The 25,242-nt window shown below is 44.4% G+C and overlaps 1 protein-coding gene across 3 annotated transcripts in view; it reads right to left on the reverse strand.

Annotated features, from left to right (window-relative positions):
• The window catches only part of fynb (FYN proto-oncogene, Src family tyrosine kinase b), an 87,135-nt gene that overhangs the window by 8,434 nt on the left and 53,459 nt on the right, over positions 1–25,242 (reverse strand). Inside the window, exons 4-10 of one of the 3 annotated variants that reach the window (XM_069657478.1) lie at positions 20,586–20,682; positions 12,122–12,220; positions 9,095–9,198; positions 7,640–7,789; positions 2,872–3,036; positions 2,368–2,523; positions 203–382 (exon numbers count right to left, since the gene is read on the reverse strand). In XM_069657478.1, the coding sequence (XP_069513579.1) occupies positions 203–382; positions 2,368–2,523; positions 2,872–3,036; positions 7,640–7,789; positions 9,095–9,198; positions 12,122–12,220; positions 20,586–20,682 (951 nt within the window). The remainder of the gene's footprint in view (positions 1–202; positions 383–2,367; positions 2,524–2,871; positions 3,037–7,639; positions 7,790–9,094; positions 9,199–12,121; positions 12,221–20,585; positions 20,683–25,242) is intronic. The other 2 variants (XM_069657477.1, XM_069657476.1) reach the window with 2 other exon arrangements.

Consider the following 25,242-nt stretch of genomic DNA (forward strand, 5'->3'; position numbering starts at 1 on the left):
GGGTGCAGCAAACAAAGCAGCCTCAAAGGGCTTCTAGTCGGACTCTGGATCTTTTTTAATTTTACTTTTAGATTCTCCACAGTTCCAACTTTTATACAACTAAATGTATAAAACTCTACAGCAAAGTTTTGAAAACGTGTTAGTAATGAAAGCTTCTGCACAGAGCTCTGTGCAAGCCTGTGTGTGAGTGTTGTGTATATACCTTTGCCCATGTACTCTGTGACGATGTAAATGGGCTCCTCAGACACCACGGCGTACAGCTGCACCAGCTTGTCATGGCGGAGTTTCTTCATGATCTGAGCCTCCTCCAGGAAGGACTCTGGGGACATGGTGCCGGGCTTCAGAGTCTTCACCGCCACCTTAGTGGTGCCGTTCCACGTTCCTGGCACACGCACACACATGCTGGACTCAGTACAGCGGGAAAATGGATTCGTATTCAAATCAAACCATTTCAAAGTCAGACGTGACGGGCCTGCTGTCTCACCTGAGGAGATGATTGGCGGCTGAGAGTCAAACAGTCTGGCTTTGAAATGACAATGAGGTAAACATGCGGCACAGAATGAGATCAGGAGACTTTGAGAATAAGCTCAACTGTAATTCTCATGCACCGAGGCTGTGCTGAAGGATAATTAAATGGCTATGAGATTTAGAGTGGACCTTGATTTGAAATGGCTTTTAAAAGCCAGGAGAGATCCTGCTGGGCTTTGAGAGTCACAATACGCCAACACAGGAGCAGATAATCCTTTGTAGGATGATTAACAAAAGCAAGCATGTAAGCTCCTCACTGGCTTCATCACAATGGCAATGCCACCAATGTGAAACTGCCTCTAGCTACTGTTTGAGAGCACGCATAATAAGATAAGGATCACTGTAATCACTCCAGTAAAGTAGTACTCCATTTATCTCATTCTGTGACAGTGATGGATGCAGGAATATTAGTAGGGACCCAAGAGGAAGACAACGTACGTCAGCTGACGTTTGGTGTACATGTGTTTGCTGGGTTTGGGGGTTTAATTTGAGAGTAAGCTCATAAATCAGAGTAGGCTTCTTTAATGATGCAGCTGTGCGGACATTTTCGGGAGTCTGGACTGAGCGGTCACCCGCTGTGTTGTGAGGTAATAGGATCCCAGAGGCTGGCTGTCATCTGGGAGAAGCCTTTCCTCGGTATCTGTCCAGCTGGGGTAAGATAAGAACACACCCTCGTCCAAATGACCATGAAACACTAAATAAGTAATCACATGGGAAAGGAGAGTGAATGAGCTAATAGTTTGAGAAATAATTACTAAAACTCAGCTTGGGCTGATGTGTTCCTGACTGACAGGAGCACCAGGACACAAAAACAAACCTGCACTGGTAGCTTTAGCTTACACGCTTAACACGCAACGTTTGATTTGCAGAAGTGTTTAGGAATAACCTCTTACTTCTTACCTTTCTGCACTTGAAAAACCAATTAGCTTTATGGCTTGCAAACTGAAGTTGGTGCTTCACCTTTCCCCAGGGGATATTTGACCGCTAGCTTGTTTATGCTACTTTAGCGCTCTTTAGATTACAGGCAAGGTGCAATGCTTTATTAGCAAAGGTGCGGAGGAATAAGTATTTGTACATTTGCAGATTTAACAAGCTACACCTGACTAGCCAGTTAGCTATGTGGACTGCAAACTGATTTCAGCACGTCAGCTTTCCTGTGGTTATTCGTTTGCTAGCTTGTTTAGCAAGCACGTGCAGGAAAAGACGTGTGCTTGTACTGTAGAATAATAGGAAGAGGCTGGCTTGTGATCTCATTATAAATAGTCAACAGTTATAAAGATCTCCACTTTAGTTTCTGAAAAGAAAAGAGTAAATATTGTATAGATGCAATAGCTATCAGTCTCGCCATTTAGCTTAATAAGGCTGCAGATGCTAAGCTAGCCAGATAACTAAGCAGGATTGAGAGTTTTAATATAATGTTTAGCTGCTTTTTACTTTAATGTCAATTCAGAGTTACTTTGGCAGGAAGAAATACAAAACTCAAGCCAAAAGAAAGACTTTTGTCTCATGGTTGTTTTGCTCTATATGAAGAGTTTGCTTTGGTTAATACATGTACTTATATTATGATTATTTTAGTTAGGACTTCATTATTACTGATTAATTTCTGAAACAACAGTAGAGTGAAACATTTTATTGTATTATTGTATTGTACTTATCTTAAGGATCATGTGTCACAAAAAAACACGAAGGATAAAATGGCTTTTGTTTCATCTCTATTAAAACAAACAAAATACTTTCTTGGTATATTTAAGGAGTCAGGGACAATGATGTATGTTGTTTCCAGGGTTGCCAAATTGATCATTAAAAAGTTGTCCTTTTTTTGGGGGAGTGTTTCCTTACCGTAAAACACATCAGCGAAACATCCCGTCCCCAGCTTTAGTTCCAACTCAAGAGCGTCTCTGTTGATCTCCCAGGCATCATGACTCAAGCCCATAGTGTCAGGGATGTAGTTCACACACACGCCCGTTAAATTAAAGCACAAACCATCCGCACTCTCTACAGGGGGAGGGAAGGCAAGGCACACAGGGTTAACTACCAGGGAGGGGAGCATGCAATGAGGCACATGGACGGCAGCCATCTTTACACTGTGAGAGCAGAGTCTCCTGACACATGGGATGTTTTTCCAGATGATTTTGGGAGGGAGAGGTCAAAAACCAGAATTATTTCCCTGGCAAAAGTCCCAAACAGGGATTATTAAAATTTCCTGCCCTATTTTCTCATTTCACCCCCTCCCCTCCCAGGCCAGATTATATGTTTGTGATGTGGACTCAGTCTGGTGTCTCTGCTGGCTCAGTGTGGCCCCTTCCATGCAGCCTCCTCTACCACAGGTGTCTGGATCCGTACCCATCCAGACCTCCCCAAACTGCCCGTTCCCAAGGCGCTTGATGAGCTGCAGAGACTCCCGCGGGATCTCCCACACATCTTTGGTTTTGACGGACAGGTCTGCGAGGCGGGGCATCCCTTTGTGGCAGGGAACCACCAAGCGACAGCAGAGCCCGGCGGCTCGGTCTGCACGCGCCGCGCAGCGATGCACAGACAGGAGCAAAGAGAGAGATTCAGACAGAGTTAGCAGAGCAGAGGAAGCCTGAAAGCAACAACTCTGGAGACAAAGACAACAAAGAGCAGAGTAATTATGAAAGCTGACAATCCTTTCGTTCCCCTGCTGTTTCCAGGTCAGGTTATGCAGCAGTAATCAGTCTAATGTGCTCTCCATGAGACTCACTGATCATCAAATCAGCCAGAGTGCTGCAAGCTCCGACATATCTCTGCACAAATTAAACGCCACGAGGAACTTACACCCAGCAGTCAGTGAGACAGAGGTGCTGTCACAGTCTGTTTAAGGGGGAATTCCTCGAAGGCTAAGTCCTTCTAAAATGCTCGACTTTCATTCAAAGTATTATTCTGAATACCCCAGGGTTGTGTTTCAGTGTGTACAGGCAGAAACTGGGCAGTCGTCTCTATTTAATGTCTCCTAATCATGCTTACTGCAAATAACTAAAAGGTGATCCTATTTAGTTGCGCTGTTTTTCGGGGCTCAGGTGGCAGTCATGTGGCTCCACCAGAAACACCTCTTAACGGTCAGCAGGGCTCAGACTCAACACAGTATCTTCATAACGTCTTATATCTCATAGTAAGTGAGTGAAATCACCTGAATATCAGCATAGAAATACCCATAACTATCTTTGTATGTATCTACATATGATCCCATCACCAGTCAGTGTAAGCCTGACAGCTAAATGTGGCTGTATTTGTCATGTTTGAGGGATAAGCTGAGGTAAAATATTCATAATTTGAGGTCTTATAAAACGGCTTGTTGTCAGTCAATCAAGGTGAACATGGCTCATTCTGGCTAATTGCAGCTCCCTTTTACGATGATGACAGTAATCTATGTACAGAGACAGCTCAGGGCGTCAGCCACTCATCTGGGTAATGTACATCTACAGTTGTGGTCAAACATAAAGACGGAGGGACTTTATGCACCATGAGGAGCATTAACAGCCATGCTTGTTGAGGCAACAGAGTGCGTCTCCAGCTGCTTCCTCTTCGATCGTGCCACCTGTGTCATCAAACATCTCTTGCTTTCACTCTGGAGGAAGCGCTCATGTTTGTCCCTCATTGATTCAGCCGGTGGATTTGGGCAGAGTTTCCGTTGGTACTTCCATGTTGATATCTAGTGAGACCCCCCTCCCTCTTAATACTCCAGGGACAAAGTGACCCCCCTCCCTCCCCACTGCCAAAGATAAGACCCTGGGTTGTTTGCGCGGGACAGTAAAGATGAGATAAAGGCCTGCGTCTGACTCGTGGGATTGTTCAACCTGCAGCTCGGCCATCATAGCCCATCTGGGCCGCCTGCCCGCTGCCTCGGACATCAATACAGCTCCATGCTCACTCTGCTGGCTGTCATAAAACCTGTCAATATGTGGACCGTGTCCACGCCACGCATCAAAACAGGCCGTGTTTCCTAGAAAGGCAGGCAGCTTCAAATAATGAATGTTGTGCTTTGATCAGAGTTCAGTCCTTTCTTTAGTTTACTAGTACTAAAAGAAGAAGCTGTTTTCGACATCTTTTTGTCTGTTATTCACTGTTGGTTTCTTCATGAGAACATATTAAGCACTAAATCAAAGTCACTATGACAACGGTTCTGTAATCAACAACCAAACCTGAGCCATTTCATTTCTAACTGGAATAAAGCAGCACTTAGACTGCACCAGTTTTTCATCTCGTGTTCCAACAAGAAAAGCTCCTGCTATCAGAACAATGTGAGGTGCTAGAGGATGAATCAAATACTTTACAAATACTTCTGTGCAGAAAACCCCTGCATCATGTGCATATAATGTGTATTTATAAAACTAGTTGAAACAGAAACACTAGCCCTTTTTACTCTGCGGTTCCGCCACAGCGCTGTAACGAAGCTCCGCCGTCATGAAGCCTTTGCCATTTTACACTGAACCAAGCAACGCCGGCATAAAGCCGCTTCAGTGTGTGTTTTTATAGCATTCCAGCAATGCAGAAGCAAAACATGCGCAAGGTGTAAACAAACACACTGCCGGCTCCGCTGGCTTTACACAGACGCCGTTTCGCCTCTGTTACTACCTCCCATGCCGGCTCATAGGCGGAACGACTTCACCCCACCATTCTGCCTCCTAACAGAGGCGTAATCCTGCCTTTGAACTGGCAGTGTATAAGGGGCTACAGTTTTACTAGTTTATAAGTGCTGTAGCATTTCTGTGAGTGTGTTTAGATCATGTCGCTAAAGGGTGGGAGAATGTGTTTTAGTCAGTGTGACTGGCAGTGAGATGAAGAAGTTATACAGGACATAAAATAATCCCAGCAGAAGCCTCAGTGAGGTCGGACCACTGTGTTTACCTGTATGTATTTAAATGATAGAGTTATGTCCGAAAACAACAACAGGAATAAACTATTTTGGTGATTTAACATGAGATTATCTCCTTTGTATGTCTATGGGTATCCCAGTTAGCTGTCAGTTAGCTTGTTCTTCATGGTGATTCAGTCTACGCTCACATAAAAAAGTCATGCAGTGCTGCTTTAAAGCGTGAGCACGCTACTTTTGTTTAAAAGCATCCACTGCAGAGTAAGAGAGACAGGAAACAAGGGAAGAGTGGGGGAAGACACGCAGCAAAGGACCTACTATGACATGAGTTTTCAACATGAGTACATTCAGTCGAGGGATAAAGTCAGTTAGTTAGTCATGTTAATGAACTGACTCAGAAAAACAAAAAGCTGCGGCATTCACAGGATCCTGTAAAAGTGACTTTAATGTGGGTCACGGATGAACGCGCTTCGGCTCTTATGCCGTCTTCAGCAACTGATGATAGAACAGGATCCTGTGAGTGCGGGAGCTGCCACTGCTGTGTTCAATGAACTGACTCAGTCATGTAAGTTACTGATCAATGCTCCTCCTAAGTTTGCTCTGATAAACTTGTTAGCTGCTGATCATACTAGGCAGAGTGGTTGTAGCAGCTCAAACACAAAATGCATTGAATAAAGCAGGGTTGCTTTTTTGCCTATGACTTTCATGATTCAGCTGTGTATTTGTAAGAGGAACAGGTTGTTTGTTCTTTCAAACATAACATAATTTCACTCTAAACGTGGTGGGCTTGAAGTTGGTCTGTTAACCTTTCAGATGCCAGATACGCTCTTTAGCACGATAAAGCTGTGACAAACAGAGTAAAGCAGAGAGCAATAATAGCACAAGCCCTGAAAGAAGTCAAGGTTATTTGTTGTCGGCTCCATACGTCATCTGGAGTGCTGATAAAATGTGGAGGGAAGGTTAATGTGCCATGACACAAACACATACAGAAAATCCATGCTGTTGATTGTAGAGCAACGATCGATAAGTCAATGTGACAAGTGGAGCATGACAGGAAAAATATCCTTTTTCCCTATGAGAGGGCGTGAGTGTTAAAAGAAGAAGAAACAGAATTAGGACTCAGACTCGTGTGTATATCTGTCATCATTACTCGTAGACTCAGCGTGAGAGAAACACATGAGAACAAACTAAAGAAAGAGATGGAGACAAAACAGGCTGCATGATGAAAACAATCTCTGTCTCATCCTGTAAATCTGTTTATCACGTGTGTGTGTGTGTGTGTGAGCAGCACAGATGCAGCGGTCACCTCCTGACATGTGGATGAACTCACAGCGACTCAAACTCCCTCTCTGTCTTTGCTTAAGAGGAGAAAGTGTGTTTCTACTCCTAATACGACGTCATGCTTCTTGTTCACTGCGCGATAAATGATGTAAATATAAACAAATATTTATCGACGTATGTGCGGCAGCAAAGCGACTAATCTGACACACATTAGCTTTCTATTTGTGCCTCATGATAAGTGGCTTTTATTCCTTAATGCGAATCTGTGCTGGCAGACCAGATGCAATTACAGTGTAACAGTGTCTGCTTAATGCACTCTGGATCAATTCAAGGAAATGGACACCAGGCAGGAGAGCAGGCTTTGACGTAGCTGTTTGGGCTTGTGCAAATGTGGCCACAGTGTCAACGTGCCGTCTCCATCATAACAAATCTCTCTATAGCAACATCTCTCTGTTGGTTAACGCAGACTCTTTCACTCTGCAGCCGGACCACTGAGGGTGCCTTTCAGGCTCATTGCTGCACATGCATACACATAAATACCATATTCTTTCAGTGCTGCAGGTTTAAAGCTGCATGAGGCAACAACCTTATCTAAATCTAAAATAAAGATTTTGAAGGTTTTGCACCAGTTATGCAGCTTATTAAACCAAATTTAGGAGATCAGCTTAAGAGGAAGACACAAAAACTTCACTACAGACATGATGTTGACTCATTTCTCGGTAATTAAATTCTTCTAATGTCCAAGGCTTCTCAGGTGTAATGCAGCTTAAAATCTGGCCTATATTCAAACATCATTTCTGTCTGTATATGCAGCTGTTTCCCTCTGCCTCTGTTCACAATACATCCTCAAATCAACCAGAAAATGTCCTTAAAATAACCAAATTACATTCTTTAATTTACTCTACAAACAGGTAGTATTGTATTATGTAGCATTGTTCAGTCTAATCCAACACACACCAGACAATACATATCCAGATACAGAAAGCTTAGTGTTTGTACCTGAGTAGTGCTGAACCAGCTGCTGCAGCGTGTCGAACTGAGCCCTGGTGGTGATGTAGTACCCGCCGCTGTCCAGCTTGCGGATCTTATAATGCTTGACATGGTCGCCTTTCACGTCATCCCAGTCCCGTATGGACAAGGAGAAGGCACCTGGGGAACACAAACATCACAGGTTGAGCCGAAGATCAAGAACCTAAATGATTTATATAAGAAAATAGCAGCAGGAGTACCTGCATAACCTGCCTGCAGCAGCGAGACAGGCTCTAATTTTTTTACAAAACGTCAGATGCATATTAAAAAAACAGCTGTTGTCAGACTCCATTGACAAAAACAGTAATTTTATCTCTTATGTTAACTAGTACGTTTTTTTTTTGTTAATGGGTGTCACAGAAATATTGTGTTTAATCTGAACTAATCTCGGAACCCATCGGCTATAGTCTGAAAACGATACAGCCTTTGTTTACAGTCCAGTTAGCAGCTTGAGAAGCAATTGGTGTTCAGATCAAAGTGAAGGTAAATCCTCCCTCCTGATATGTCTGCAAAATAAAGACGGTCATCTCTTGGTTCATTCCCCCGGAGGAGCGCCCGTTCATCTGTTTGTGCTGAGTCTCAGTTTCACTGTAAACAGCTTTCGCGACACAGCATTAAGCAGATTAGTCTCAAGTTGAAGTTTTAGATCTAGAACAGATTGTTAGCATGCAGATGTCTGTTTATAGAGATTAATAAGAAGCTAAATCGTTGTCAGATGACGCTGATGGGGGCCGTCATTATGGCTGATTACGTTCTGCCTGCTTTTGCTCTCCTCACGGACTGTTTTTCCTGCATACACTGCAGCCTGCTGATACGTGATTGGTCAATATTACTCACACTACAGGCTTACTACAAACGGAAACCAGATCACTTCCCTGACTAACATCCAGTGGTGCGCGTAAATAGAGATTAAATCCCAACTAATCAAATAAGACAACTCACCTATCAGAAATCAGTAGACCTGCAAGTCTGCCAGGTAAATGACTGTTTCTGTCACTGTAGTCTGGTGGCTTTAAAGAGAGCGATATGATGCATTTTCTTAATTGCAAAAAAAAGTTCAAGTCTATCTCTGTGAATAATCACTTTGAATGACTACCTGAGCCTGTCAGTGGCAAAGACAACACTTCTAATGAGCGTTGAAGTCGTAGCAGCCACTTTCAAGGCTGCTGGCTTTAATCTACTGAAACAGTTCCTCAACTTTGTCTCGGTATGAGACATGTAGACCTCAAAGTAAATTTGGTCTTGGTTTAACTTCACCTGAATAAAGTACTTTAAACTTGTTGCTATGGAAACAATTTGGTTCTCACTTCACAAGTATTGAGAGTAAGTACTCCACAGCAGTAAAACACTGCGAGTGAAGTATCAGAGGTCAGACTACTTCCACAGGGTTAACTTGTCATTAAAAGTATTTGTCTGTGGTTTTACCCTTTGTGGTTTCACTCTCCCGGATGAGATAGGTCCCTCGAGGGTTTCCAGTGGACAGCAGCTGCCTCTCTGCATCCTTACGGCCCAGTTTACCAAAGTACCAGCTGCAATTACAGGAGAAAGTGAAAGGTGTTAGCTCTAACAGCAGATTGCCTGTACTCTGCATAGCCAGAAAATCCCTTACAATGCTATTAACTTGTAGTCATTTTGACCCTACACTACAGACTCACTATAAGACTCAATGGTGCCCAAGAACGTTAAGATGTTGTTAGCGGAGTGAAACACTGCTTGTGATCAACACCTTCAAATTAAAGCTCTTTGGTCCCCACACCGCAGATCTGGGTTTTCATCCAAGACTGAGCCAGACTGCCTGCCCGCACTAAAATGTCATATTTATACAGCCTCTGACAGCTTTGAAGGCCGAAGAGTTCAGTCTGGGACAACTATAAGAGTTATTATTTCTTCTCTTACAGCTGAATGTGTTTACCTTTTCTGATTCAAGGTTGTTTTGTTATGTTCAGCTGTCCATGTGACCTCCAGAAGCTATGCTCTGGATGTTGTTGTTGGAGGTTCAATCGTAATACTGACCTCCAAACTTTTCCATTAGTGATTATAAGGTCAGATTTTCCTCTTGGCAAGAAATACATGTATGCACAAACATTAAAAGGATGATAAAATGTATTTGGCAGCTGCTGTGACCTTCACTGAGCACATTCATGTTCCGAAGATGATGAATATTTTCAGTATGGAGGTCTATTTCTCTTCAGCAGCCTCAGGAACAAATTGAATTTTAACCACATGATGGCCAAGGCTTAAAGAAAAGCAAAGTCTTTGTTCATTTTATCCAAAAACTAAAATGCCAGATGTAAGTAGCATTGCAGCCACTTAGGACTGATAGCAAGGCTTTTGGGAGTAAGTTAGGACATTTGGTTTGTGTTCTGTATTTACCCTGTGTTCATCATACATTACATTATTTTATAAATTCCATTTTGCTACACCTGGACCTGTTGTCAGCTCTGGATGGCAGCCACCACAAAAGATAACAAGACCAGGTCCAAACCTAGTATGTGGCTGAGCGCATCAGGTCAGTGTGCGCTTTGAGCAGGGCAGCTGTGGCTCAGTGGTAGAATCGATAGTCTTTCAACCGGAAGGTTGGAGTTTCGATCCCCAGCTCCCTCAGGTGATAATGTGATGTGATAACGGAGTGGTCGCAAAGTCTAGGAAAGCTTTATATAAGTACAGTCCATTTGTGGGCAATGTGTTACAAGGACTGTCCTTATGAGCCCGATGACAACGTGTGTGAAAGTGGACGAGCAGCCCCGCCTACTCCCCGAACAAAGTATCCAGAGCCGTATAGACAGAGAGTCGCGTCAGTGGAAGTCCAACATGCAACTCTCTCTCTCGACGGCTGTGAAAGTACCGTCACTCATGCACATACAGACCCTTGTGTCGGGCTGACCCCGGCAGTCAGCCAAAAAGGGGCTAAGGTAAAAAACTTGTTTGTTAATGCTTTATAACATTTGTAGTTTGATATGGCATTCAAGTTTGACAAATTTTAGCAATAGTAAAAAGCTGAATTGTAATTGAGAACTACTTGTGGACCCCACAAAATGATTATTATGCACGCAGAGTGATTTTCCCACCCAAAAATACTACGCTACTTCCTGATCCAAGTTTACTATACTTCTCCGGTCCTACTGATCCTGGGTTAACTAGGAAAGTGAAAATGCAAACAAAAAAAGCTCAAATGTTGAAATATGCATTTTGTTTTTTAACCAGCTGCTCTCCTTTCATATTAACTATAACAGGTTCAGGCCCTGCTGGGTTGGCCTTCGAAGGTTGTATTTAAAGGCTGATTGCGTCCCAGCGGTTGAAGGTTGTCCCATTTCAAAAGCTCCTTCAGATGCAGCCGACAAATGTGTCCTCCTTTTCTGAGCCATGAAGGATCCATCGAGTGCATCCTTCGCGGCCCAACGTATCCCGCGATTCATTGTGCGTCAATTTAAACGAGATGGTGGACTCTTGTGCAGCCGAGGAATACACTTTAAATGTAAACGTTTTGGTTTTAACTCTAATAGCTAGAGATACAAATGTTGAAAAACAGAAGGAACCTTAAAATTAATAGGCTAAGTTACGTGCTGTTAGTTATGAAAGCTAGTTAGCCCGCTAGCTGCCTGATGCTAGGCATCAGGAGCGGCGTTTGGTGACACAAGAGTAAGGTTGAGAACAGCTGGTGAAGCAAACAAGAATCCTCTTCGGCTTTAACGGACTACACAGGCTATGATTGACTCATCCAGCAGTGAGATTGACGTAGAAGTTTAACTTTTCATCACCTCTTGGAGACCTACGTTTTTGAAGTTCTTCTCACAAGGACTGAAGCTACACTGAGAGACGGAGGAAATGTGACACCAAAGTGAGTATTTCACACAGGTAGATCTGTGTCAATGCGTGGAGCTGCTCCCACACCTCCTCTGTGCCTTTAATCCCAGCATGCTCCAGTGACTCATGATGAGATTCTACCTCACACTGAACTTTATGAGTCTTTAGTCAGAGACCTCATCCTGACTGACAGGGCAGGTGGGGGCAGGTGGAGGCGGGCGGGGTGCGGGGTTCAGATCTCTCTCTGACTCATCCACAAACACACAAAAAGTGAGTCCCTCATCATATGAAGGTATGTTTTAGGACTGACGTACATTTTCATGCCAAAGCTGTTCGCACATAATGGTCACCCACAGTCTGGCTGGCATTTCAAACTGTAAAGCCATCTCTTTATAGTGTCACATGAACGTCGCTCTGCAGGGAAAGTCCACACTGCGGGATAATGACCATTTCTTCTCTGTCCTTCCTCAGAAGTTTGCACATGTGCGGCTGTCAGTTTGTGGACAGTGTTCTCTAATCTCCCTACTTCAGAGCAAGTTTAGATGAAAGTCCTGTACCAGCATATTCACACACACACACACACACACACACACACACACACACACACACACACACACACACACACACACACACAGAGACACTACTCACTCCTCAGCCTGGATCGAGTCCACTGGAGCCACGTAATTACTGGGAATGTAGCCGCTGCCACCGGTGGTGAGCGAGCGAGCGTCCCACCAGTCCCCTTCACTGTAAAAAGAGAGAGAGGATGGGGAGAAAGGGAAAACACATTAATACACTTTATTTCATAGGAGCTGACTCGCTCTGTGCCACATAACATCAAAGTACAGCTTTGGTTTGACTCTCTCCTTATACTGTCCATGTGGAAAACATAAAGCGCAAGCTAGGGCTGGTAGATCAAACGATCTCAACACTTGACGCTGATGAAATATACGTCGAAAAAGACGATAAACTTTTAAATAAACAATTCCTTTTAAGGCTATTCTGCCTTCATTTTAAAGTGAACACTGCAGAGGGACAGGAGAGCAGGGGACCAGGATCCAGGCTTCAGGGTAAGAGCTCCCTCATTTAGACATTTTAACTTGATATCTATAGATGTAACAGCCTATCACACTGAAGAAATGAACATGAAAACATGTCCACTTTTACAGCAAAGTACACGCCCATTTCTTTATGCAAAACACTGTTTAAACCACTGCTGTAGGTCGAGGATGTCCTCTGGCAGATAGGGGAAAACTGACTGGAACAGAGGGTCAGAAAAGAGGACGCGGGTCATCCTCCCAACATGAGGAAATGGTTGATAAAAGAGGTGAAACATTGCAGATGAAGACAGAATATGCATTGGGTCGATGGCGAACCAGGAGGGGAAATCAACAAATGTAGCCTATCCCAGCTGTCATTGGGCGAGAGGCGGGGTTACACCTGAACTGATTTTTTGACTGAATTCGACTGGTAGTGTACATGCAATGTTAGAGTCACCAATGAACCTAATGAGCATGTCTTTGGACTGTGGGAGGAAGCTGGAGTACCCGGAGGGAACCCACCCATGCACGGGGAGAACATACAAACTCCACACAGAAAGGGCCCCTATGGCTGAACCAGGATTCAAACCAGGAACCTGCTAGCCTGTGCATGTGTGCAGTGAATGAAGACGGGGACGACATGAGACGTGTTTTCAGCTGCTGCTCCGTTACATTTTGCCTGCTCTCAGTGTGGAAACTGTCTTTGCTCAAATGATGTTACAAATAAGGACAAACCTAACATGACTGTGGTTGTTTTATCAGCAGTTTATGAGTGCATAGAAAATATGAATATTAAGTATAAAGTTGCTTTTTCAAACATTTTTATTAAACACAGCACCGAGGCTGATGCCATCACTGTCTCACACCTGGAACCAACATATTTACAGTTACTGAAGTCAAACTGTGTCATTCTGAGGAGACTTATTTTAAATGTTCAGTTGAACATCTCAGGGTCTGAGTTTGACAGGCAGATCGGCGCAGCATCAGCAGTAATGCAGGCATTGTACCGGACCGTCATGGTGAAGAGGGAGCTGAGCCTGAAGCAAAGTCGATCTACACTCCTACCCTCACCTGTGGTCACGAGCTTTGAGTGACCGAATGAATGAGATCGCGGATACAAGCGGCCGAAATGAGTTTCCTTCAGAGGGTGTCTGGGCTCAGCCTTAGAGAGAGGGTAAGTAGCTCGGAGATCAGGGGGAGCTCGGAGTAGAGCCGCTGTGCCTTCGCATCAAAGGAGTCAGTTGAGGTGGTTCGGGCATCTGGTTAGGATGCCTCCTTGGCGCATACCTTTGGAGGTTTTTTGGGCTCGTCCAACTGGGAGGAGACCCCGGGGGACAGACCCAGAGCTCGCTGGAGGGATTATATATCCCGTCTGGCCTGGGAACGCCTCGGAATCCCCAAAGAGGAACTGGAAAATGTTGCTGGGGAGAGGGACGCCTGGGTCACCTTTCTGAGCCTGCTGCCACCGCGACCCGGCTCCGAATAAGCGGACGAAAATGGATAGATGGATGGATGGATGGATGGAGTTTAAAAACATACAGAGAGAACGTATAGAGTTGAAATAACGATATACTATATAAAATGTTATGTTTAGTGGACTGTCTATGCCACCTTCCCCCCTCTGCCTCCAGTCTTTATGCTCCAGACTTGTCTTACCACATCTTAACTCAAGTTCAGTAATGACTGTAACACTGGGACATCACACTGATTGAACTATTACTTCAAGAAAACATACATGTTTTCCTTCAGTCATTTCAGCTTCTGAACTCCTCTGCTGAACGTGACGTCAGTGGAGTTGAGCTGCTTTGAAAAGGTGTCTGCTAAACGTCTGGAAAGGAAAAAGAGGGCAGAGGAGGAGAAGGAGGAGAGGCTCCTTAAAGGCCCCTCAGCCTCCACGCCCACACAGCCATTAGTGTCTGTCTCTGATGTTCTCTGTGCTTTCTTCTTCACTAAGTCTCCTCAGGCCTGTTCGTCCCTCACTGGTCCATTCATTCAGATCCTCTGTCTTCTCTACAAACGTCCGTCACACCTCCTCCTTCCTCATTTCTTTACATTTTAAAAGAGAAGATTCAGTTGCACCAAACATTAGCATGAGAAACTGCTTTAAAATACTGTACATGGACGTTCATTCATTAGCTGCAACAATAGTGATCCTGTAAAGATCTAAAGGAAAAGTAATGAAGCTCAATGAATCCACAGACCAGAGAGTATATGGTGGCTAATATTTTGTGAATTTGTTTATCGGGCGACTTCTAAAATGGCAATCTTTGCAGATGCAGAAAAATGAGTCTGTTTTTGGTGGGTTTTTTTGGTCAAATTTAAAAGGGCAGAGATTTCTACCGATGCATAACTCCACAATGTACGGATGTTTGTGTAATTGAAAGTAGGGCTGCACAATTAATCGAACATTAATCCTGATCATGATTTTGGTTTCCCATGATTAAATAATTAACTGACTGTGTTATTGATGTTTAAAAAGAGTTTCCGCCCGTAGAAAACTCTGCTGCATATCAAATCAAGTGCTCCCTAAACTAACAGCCCCTCCTCCAGGGGGCGATGGAGAGGTTTGGCCTTCACTTTTGGGGGAGCTGGCATGTGATGAGCGCCTACATGGAGCGGCAGTTTAGAGAGGAAGAGTAAACAACAGAGACCATGTTAAGTAGCCCGTCTGTGGTTGTCATAGTTACAGCAGCTATTAAAAACAGGAAGATAATATGTAGCCGTCCTCGTGAATGCCTCTTTGTTGTTTTTCATGATGATCTCAAAATATACTGATCTGTTCTGTCTCTGAAGTGTTGTTTGTGCTAATGTGTCGTGTTAGGTGCATCCCTTGCAGCCCACCGTTTCCCGAGATGCATTACTTGCCAATTCAAACAAGATGGCGGACTTTTAAACGGCCGAGGAATACACTTTAAAATGTAAAAGTTTTTGGTTTCAACTCAAACAAATAGCTCGTGTTACACATGTTTAAGAAAATGAACGGGTCCTTGAAATTATCTTTAAAATAAAAGATTAACTTACGCAACATTAGTTCTGCTAGCTAGTAAGCCCGCTAGCTACCAGTTGACCAGACCGTCTCATTTGAGTTTGTCTTAACGGTCTACACGGGCTATGAATGGAGCATCCTCCGTGGACCGCCTCCTTTGAAGGCTGCAGCCCGTGGACTGGGATACAGCTTTAGTTTGATGCAAAAGTTGTACATGAGCCGGAATGTAGCACAAAATGCAACTTAAAGCGCTGCTCTCAAAAATAATGGTGCAACTCTATTTGAAAGGATCCCCACAACGCTCATGTAAATGGCACCAGACAGTCTGAATTTGACGACATCATATTTACGACTTGGCTTGTAAACAGCAGGAAGAGCCAGGGCTTCCCTCCTCACATAAAGGCAAATAGATCATTTATAAGCTGCACTTCATGACCTCTGTACAGGAAGTGTGTAAGAAATCTTTCAGGTCCATTTCTGAGGCTGTTTATGTTTGTTTTTTTAACCACTCGACATATTTTCTCACACTGCAGAGACTCTCCCATCATTTCTCTTTACTTCTCCACCACCTCTCCTCCTCTCTTCCTGTTGTCTTCATTCCTCCCCTCTCTTCTTTACACACATCAATATCTGACGGCCTTAAGGGACAGCTCGCAGTAGTGGTTTACCATCATTACCAATGCATTCACATGAATACACAATCACACGTACATTTCCTCCCCCATCGCAGAGCTCTGACAATGTCTCTCTGACAGACTGTACCACCCCGTGCTTGTTTCCATCACCATCCCTTATTCACCAGGAGGGAACGTGCGTGTGAATGGTGTGTGTGTTTGTGTGTGTAAGAAGGATGCTAAAGACAGAGAAAGAGGAGAGGAAGGGGGAGGAGAGGAGAGGCGTTGTTAGTCCTTCATTTATGCTGAATAAAGCCATGATGGGGGAGCGCCTGGGGATGACATCCCAGGCAGAAACAGGCCTGCTTCCCTTTGTTCATGAAGAATCCCTCGGGAGGGAGGGAGTGAGGGGGGAGAGAGGGAGGGAGGAAGGGAGGGAGGGAGGGAGGGAGGGAGAGAGGGAGTCTCAACAATCTCCCTTCTGAGAGAAAGTATGCAGGAGCGAGAGAGGATGTGTTTGTGCGGTGTAAGATGTGTGAGTATGTGGAGCCGGGGAGACATAAACAGACGGGGCGGGGTGGGTCCCGTCCGCCCCCATTGCCTCTTTTGTCTCCAGAAACAAACCCCCCCTTAAACCAACTGCCACAAAAAGACAGAAAACAACAACAAGAGTAAACAAAGAACCTCCCTCCTGGCTCAATATGAATTCAAACACTCTCTCCCCGCGGTGACGGCTGATTAGAGTCGTTCTGATACCGATACCAGTTCCGGATTGCCTCAGCAAAAGCTTAACGTGCAGGGTCTGTTATCGGGAGGTACTCCAGTCAAAGGACAAAACAAGACATTTATCAGCCCTTAGAGATCTATTTGTTCCACAATTTGTTTCGTGCTTATTCTTCTTCACTGCTCAGACACTACGCAGCAACTTTTGCTGTGCTCCCGACAGACAAAGTTCAGGTCTTTGCTGCCACTGTGGATGTATCATGGTCTCCAGCAGCAACTACTGTTCAAAGCAGCAAACAGGAACTGATTTTAAACTGCTAACGTTAGCTTAGCTTGTTTCTGAATGCAGTGCTTGTTTTTAAGGTAATAATCTCAAAGATTTTTATGTAAATAAATGTCTGTTAAGTCACTGTCTATCACCGAATGAGGTAACACAATGGTGACTGAGCCTATGGCCCACTGATGAAAGCCTTTGCATTTGCAGAATTACAGACTGGGTCTCTGTGGCGACTTTCACAGAAAAAATCACAAGCGGCGCCCAGTTAGTGACGCGTTTTCCATCAGCCAGCAGTGGTTGGTCTGCCAGAGAGGGTAGGCGGAGCTAAGCGGCTGCTTCTCCGCTCTCTGCAAGTGTTGCGAGTAAACAGTAATCTACTATGGCTGAACAAACAAAGAAAAGATGGATGACTACAGATACAACTTCAACAAGAAGTGAAAATCCAAAGAAAAAGAAACAAACTCGACGCTCAGATGAAGCAAACAGTCTGAAACGGAAAGCGACCGTCAGCCAGGAAAATCAAGAGCTACAACCGGAGCCAACCGTGGACGTCACACATGCAACACTGTCTGGATATCTGGGAAGTGTGCTCCTGTAATTACTGTTTATCACTATAGGTGCCGCCAAAGAGATTATGACTTCAACGTTTTATTTACTTCAGTAGCCACAGTTCACAGGTTTTTTTTTTAACAGGTGGTCTCCTCCTCTTCGAAACAAACTTGCACAACTTGTTATCAAAACCAGTGAAAACACTGAATAAGGCATTTTCAGTTTAAAAATCCGAGTTTGTCTGATGCTCCTCAGAGGGGTTTTGTGTTGTGTTTTGTTGTGTTTAAAAGATGTTCTTCATACAGAATTCTTATTTATTCCCTTATTTGTTTGTGTTTTTAAGTTATCATTGACTGTCTGACTGGATAATATCAGCTTTAACAACCTTTATTGTTTAAGTATGTTTTAAATATGAACCAGGCAATACAACAATGATGGTAATCACATCACATCCATACAGAATAATTATACAGTTGTAATTTGTTTTCCAATCAGGCAGTAATTAGTAACTCTCCGCTGTAAATCAAGCGTCTGAATGTATATATGGAGGGAGAAAATAGTGTTGGAACATCTCGACTGTTGATTAGAGGTTAGAGGAGTCATGGAGTCATACAGGCAGACATTCATAACACAGTGTTTGTGTTCATAGCCTGCAGTTGAGTCAGAACTATTTATTTACTAACAGCGTAGTCTTGTAGCGTTCTGTAAAAGCAGGAGCTGTTTCCTGATTATGTCTGAAGAAGCTTCACAATAACACACGTGCTGTGGGTTATAAAAAGCCTGAGCTATATGCAGGGCCTTATAAACATTCAGGGATGGAGCCCTGCTTCCTGGAGGATGCCATCACATAACAAAATGAGGCTAGGGCAGGGTGGTGGGATGTCTGGTGGTCCTGCTCGGGCATCTGTCAGTCACTTCCTGCCAGCTCTGACAGGCAGGAGCTGCAGAAGATTTAAGGCTTTTACCGCCTTTTGTCCAGCAGGGGTCAGTGTGGAAGAAGCCCAGTCCATATATGAGGCTGCTTGAAGCAGTGAGGCGTGGGCGGATGGAGGGAGGGAGAGAGGAGAGGAAAGAGGGAAGGAGCAGGGCAGAAAGGGTTGAAGATGCAGCTCTGTCTGGCCCCTGCTGAGGAGGAGGAGGAGGAGAGAGAGAGGAGGAAGAGGAGGGAGTCTGGGCTCTAATGACAGGGTCTTCCTGCTCTGGCGGAGGCCCAGCAGACATGGAGGTGTGCGGTGGAATGTGCAACATGCTGGCTGGGACAGGATGCTAACTGGGTGTGGTGAGGAGGAAGGCTGACCTTGCTGGGCCAGAGGCTGTGGTGATAAGGCGGACATGTATGGAGTTTACATAATTCATCAGGAGATGGCCCATATGGCAAAAGCATTAACATTTTATATGTGAGACACTGTATGTTTGTGTGGAAGCACAGTTTGAATCAATAAAGCAACTAACACTGGTGCTGCATTAATGTGCATTTCTTTAAATAACGTTAGAATTACACGCCTCAGAGGACGGCGGGTGTTTTAATCCTGGGCACATGTTCTGCTTCTTGTTGTTACATATATCGGGGATTTTGGAATTGCTCTAGTAGATTTCTTTGCCAGCAGCCACGATCGGGCTGTAATTTCTGTCAAAGTACATCCACTGAAAGTTCTTATTTTTTCCGCTGACAGACACACAATGTCATTCTAAGAGTCTGACAACATCCAGACAGAGGCAGGCATCCTTCTGTCCTGTTGTTAAAGAATAAGATCCTTCTTTTTAACACAGGATCAGCAGCCACATATCTTTCTTTAAAGCCACCAGTCTCCACTGACAAAAACAGGGTTTTCACCTGGTAGAAAACAGAAGTTGCTGGTCTCGTGCTGCCGCAATAAGTAAGTTTGTTTGCATCGTTGTGTGACTTTGGTGCTATAAATGTTTAGTTTGGATCCAGCGCAGTGTTTGTGAAACACAAAACAACAACAGATCAGGCAGAAGAGGCAAAGCGACTCTGTAGTTCCACAATGCAGAATTACTGTTTTTGTCAATGGAGTCTGGTGGCTTTAAAGAGAGTGATGTAACTTTAACATTGCAGCCACTACAGGCTGTTATGCAGCTGCAGTCTGAAGCAATCTACTGGAGAAATGTCAAAACTACATCTTTTGTGACAGCTACATACAGTTAATAAATTTTATGATAAAACAATGGAGTCAACATCCCGTCCCTCTGCAGCCTCATTACAGTCAATTTAAAGAAGAACAGAGTCAGGGCACAGACCCAGCAGCCTCCCGCCTCCTCAAATGTCACTGCACCACTGCAGGAACCCAAACAGAGAGGAAGCTGCTGAGACACGGCCTCATGTAGTCAGAAAGAAAATGAAAACCATCCGCAAGCTGAGGCCAGGATGGTTAAAGACATGATCATGCTGCTCCTCCCATCCACACACACACACACATGCCGCTGTGTGCAGTTCAGCTGACTGGAAGAAAGACTAGCAAACATCTCTGTGGGTGGAACAGGGCACTTCCTGTCCAAGCTCGGAGGGAAGTCTTGAAGGAGCACCGCACTCATCACTGCGTGCGGGAGGCTCTGCTCCACCCTGTGTAAATCCTAAATAAACTGTGTTTACTGCTGATGGTTGGAGCCACCACTTTCACCTCATTGGAAATGCTTTGTTCCCAATAAAAAAGTTGATGCAGAATCTGCATTTTCTCTTAGGTATTGTTTCCACAAACTGCAGTGAAGCAGACTTATTTTGGGCTTCAGCCTGCTCCAGATTATGAAACCGAAACACTTCTTCTCCATGTACAAGCTGCCACTTTTACCCCAGCTGAAATGTGACGCTCTGCCTGCTCTCCTCCCAGCAGCACACAGTGATAAAATGGGAAACTCGCATTCCTCCGGAGTGCGGGCAGTCTGATAAGCAGCTGTAGCGACTTACGTGCTGTTGATAATCTGGAACCTTTCTCCTTTCCTGAAGCTGAGGTCGTCTTCTGTCCGCGCCTCGTAGTCATAAAGTGCCACAAAGAGGGTGACTCCTGCAGGACGAATAAAAACACAGCGTCAGCACTCGGCAGATTAGTGAGAGAAAATGGAGTGAGAATCATGTTTAACTGAGGACGCGCTGCAGCTGCAGCACGAGTAAATAGGGACCAATCTGGTATGAATATAAGTCAGTCATGTTGAATTTAATGGAATTTATACAGTTTAAAATTAATGCAAAGCTTTCAAAGTCGTCTCTCCTGAATGAAAGTGTAGTACCGTAATCTAAACTGTGATGATTCTGCAGTAAACCCTTGTTCTGCTGCAGTTTTCCTTTATTATTAATCATACCAATAAGCTTAATATGCTCAAAACAGCCAAAACAGCAGTTCCTCGAATGGTCAGAGAGGGGGTGGTTCCAATAATGAGTTAATCCCACTCAACCTCGGAACCCATAGGCTATTGTCTGACTATGATATAGCCTCTGGGAGTGACCCGGAACTTTAGCGAGCGTTTAGCAATAAAGGCTGCCAAGACTTCCTTCTCCGTGCGCTGCATTGTTTACAGTCCAGTTAGCAGCTGGAGAAGCGACCGTGTGTTCAGATCAAAGTGAAGGTAAATTCTCCCTCCAGATATGTCTGCTAAATAAACACGGTCATCTCTTGGTTCATTCCCCCGGAGGAGCGCCCGTTCATCTGTTCGTGCTGAGTCTCAGTTTCACTGTAAACAGTAAGTTACACAGAGGCTGCACTCTGGCTTACTTCAGCGGGATGAAGCCGAAAAACAAACAGATTCTCTTGTGATCGACTTTAATTAACGGCTCTTCAGTTTGCTGAAATAACATCATGATGCAGATTAGTAACAACATGAAGCTTTGTCAGGTCTGTCCTCAAGAGGAGAAGAAAACTACTTCAACATGACAAGTTTGTAGAACGGAGGTCAGATTATTTATGATGCATTCGAGGAAGTTGGGAAATCTAACACTGAATGGCTTTCGTGACACAGCGCCAGGGAATTCATCTTCAAGTTAAATTTTAGAACAGACTGTTAGCTGATAGCATGCAGATTTCTGCTGTCTGCAGTAGTTGCTGTCAGTCACAAGAAAAAACGGTTCTTTTTCTGTGAACAGCATGCGGGAAAGGAAGTTGTTTATCTCTAACCGCTGGCTACATGCCCCGGCATGTTCACTGTTGTGCCCAGAGGCTAAATCCTCTTCAGACTATAACCGATGGGATCTGAGATTAATAAGAAGCTAAATCGTTGTCTGATGACGCTGATGGGAGCCGGGGTGTCAATAAGGCGGATTCGGTTCCGCCTGCTTTTGCTCTCCACACGGACTGTTTTTCCTCCATACACCAAAGCCTGCTGATAAGTGATTGGGCGATACTACTTGGACGACAAACATACTACAAACGGTCTTGAGCCTACAGATTTGCGCGCCATGTTAAAGTGGTTAAGATGTGGTCATATTAGTTTTAGGGACTAGTTAGCTTCCAGCATACTAGCCTCTTGTCTTGTAGCGTTGTTAACCTTTGGTCTATGTAGTTTTTGCTGTGGTAGAATTGGCTTGTTAACGGCAGAATAACCTTTCACAGAATCTATATTCTTTTCACCAAGTCCCTGAAGTCACTTCTCCCCACTCAGCCTTACCCCCTCTCCCACATCTCCCTCCTCTAATCCTCATCATTTTGCTCCCATCACAGGAGTAAAACAGAATAGCAGCTTTCATTTTAATATCTCTCAGCAGCGCTCCTCTCACAGGAATATTTTCTCACCCTGACACTCCTTCTCATTGCTCTGCTTGTGGCAAGCGTGATAAAGGAATTAAGGCTCATTGTAGGATGTGTTAACAGATCGCAGCGGGAGGTTAACAATGCAATGAAATTGTGAAACTCAAGCTGTTAAGCTACCCTTTTAGGTGAGGCTGGTAGAACATACATCTAACAAAACAGTGTTTGAATTGGAGACATTACAAGAAGACATTTAGTGAAGTATTAAAGGCAGAAGGGTGGGATCCTGGAGCCAAACTAAACTAGTTCACACAGGCCTTTTTAAAAAAAAATATGGGATCAATTAAATTGATGTACGATGTTAAATTACACCCTAAAAAGAGGGATTATTCATCCTCACTTACTTCTAATTGGTGTGACAGGCTTATAAAGTAGTTTGAGAGTGAAGGGATTTCATTCACTGCTTCAGACCTGTCAGTGAACACTGAGCTCTGTGCTGGTTGTTGTGTGTCTGTCTTAATAAAGAGCATCACAGTTTCAGTGGCGTTGGAAAGGTTGAGTGTTTATGCAAGTGTCCCCGCCTGTCTGAAGAAAATCCGGCTCCTGAACGGACAGAACGGTGAATCCAGCCTTGCAGGGCAGCTGGAGATGGGATGGAGATGGGATTTGGGCTGTCACAGTCCAGGTTGACTCCTCTCAGACAGACTAAAACCTGTCTACTGTCATAACATCATGACTACATGCCTAATATTGTGTAGGACCCTCTGATGCTGCCAAAACAGCCCTGACCCATTGAGGCATGAACTCTACCAGATGTCTGCAGATAGACGTTATCAGCAGATCCCTTAAGTCCTGTAAGTTGTGAAGTGGTGCCTCCAAGGATCGGATTTGTTTGTCAAGCACATCCCACAGATGCTCGACTGGATTGAGATCTGGGGAATCTAGAGGCCAAGTCAACATCTTGAACTCGTCGTCGTGTTCCTCAAACCATTCCTGAACCGTGTCTGCAGTGTGGCAGGGTGCATCATCCTGCTGAAAGAGGCCACTGCCATTAGGGAATACTGTTTCCATGAAGGGGTGGACTTGGTCTGCAGCAATGTTTAGGTAGGTGGTACGTGTCAGAGGAACATCCACATGAACGGCAGGACCCAAGGTTTCCCAGCAGAACATTGCCCAAAGCATCACACTGCCTCCGCCGGCTCGCCTTCTTCCCATAGTGCATCCTGGATGTCAGCAGTGAAGAGGGGTCAGCATGGCACCCTGACCCGTCTGCGGCTACGCAGCCTCTATAAGCTGCGATGCTCTGTGTGTACATCAGTTAGCCCTGGCTGCCGACGAACCTGTCATTTGTTTTCCTTCCTTGGACCACTTCTGGTAGCTCCTGACCACTGCAGAGCGGGAACACCCCACAAGAGCTGCAGCTTGGAGATGCTCTGACCCAGCGTCTCGCATCACACTTTGGCCCTTGTCAAAGTCGCTCACATCCTTATGCTTGCCCTTTTTTCCTGCTTCCAACATCAACTAAGAGGACAAGATGTTCACTTGCTGCCTGACATATCCCACCCACTGACAGGGGCCATTGTAATGCGATAATCAATGCTATTCATTTAACCTGTCAGTAGTCATAATGTTATGGCTGATCGATATAGTCCAGCGGCCTAAAATAACCTGTTCATTAAGCCCGGAGTTATCTCACCGAAAGCTCTACTGACAGACAACACTGGGATTATCACTTTGGATGAAACAGAGACACATTTGTTGGCAAAAGTAGTTAAGAAGTATTTTTTCACTCTTCACATCCAAAATCCTCCATTTACCTCCAAGTTTCTCCACAATTTGTCAGACGCTGGTATTCACGACCTCCCTCATGCTTCTGGCCTCTCTGGTGTTAGGAGAAGATTTTCACACTAAAGTAAGGGTGTTGTTTTGGAGATGTGAGTGTGAAACTACAGTCCTGGGGTTATGTAATTCATTGGAACGCACTAAATACAGATCCACTGAGGCTCCATCAGATGAAGTGATGAGTGTTTGCTTAGGACTAAATTACTAATATCATTTATTACAGATATAAAATAGAAAACAATCCTGTATTCCAAACTACAATGCATGTTACCATACTTAAGACACAGCACCGGTACCTGTTGACTGAACAGGATGCTGGAGTCTCAGATGCACACTCCATGGCCTGTGATTGCTAACTGTCTCATGGAGGTGACTGACCCTGTGCAGAGTCTAATTTAGGTGCCATATTTAACATCTATTTAACCCCTGCCTGCTTATTCGTAGACGAATATTTAAAACACCCATGTTGATTATCAACGTCAAGCCCTATGTGCAGACATGAAGAACATGTTAGTGATAGGTCCTCTTAGCACAGGATCCATGTCTGGCGCAATTGACTCCGGAGGTCGCGGCGAACACGTAACTTGCGGGAGACGGATCCTGTGGAATTTAAGGGTAAGGTCCTTGCAACACATTGCCCACGAAAGCTCACATTGACCTGATGCGGTCAGCCACACACTAGGTTTTGACCTAGTCTTATTAGTCAACAGGTATTTGGTGTTTTGAATACCTTAGTTTGCAATATTTGTGAAACACACAATAACACAAGAAACTAACAGATGGAGGCTGTGGCAGAGCAGCAACTGGCCTGTTCTGCAAGCTTTAATGACTGTTTTTGTCAGAGGAGTGGTTTTTAAGACGGATGTCCCAGCTGTGTTTGGTTTAAAAAAAATCTTACTTTTTAACAAAAAGGTTCAAACTACTTTATCCAAGAGCAGGAGTGAACTTGTTCAGACTGGCAGTTAAGACAGATGATTATAACGTGAGAGCACCCAAAACAAAATAAACCCCTAATTGTTCAGAAAAAAGTGTGTTTACAGTTTG

Source organism: Semicossyphus pulcher, unplaced genomic scaffold (genome assembly GCF_022749685.1).
Source record: "Semicossyphus pulcher isolate SPU_LCO1_2020_fin unplaced genomic scaffold, fSemPul1.0.p SCAF_11, whole genome shotgun sequence".
In the NCBI taxonomy this organism is placed as follows: domain Eukaryota; kingdom Metazoa; phylum Chordata; class Actinopteri; order Labriformes; family Labridae; genus Semicossyphus; species Semicossyphus pulcher.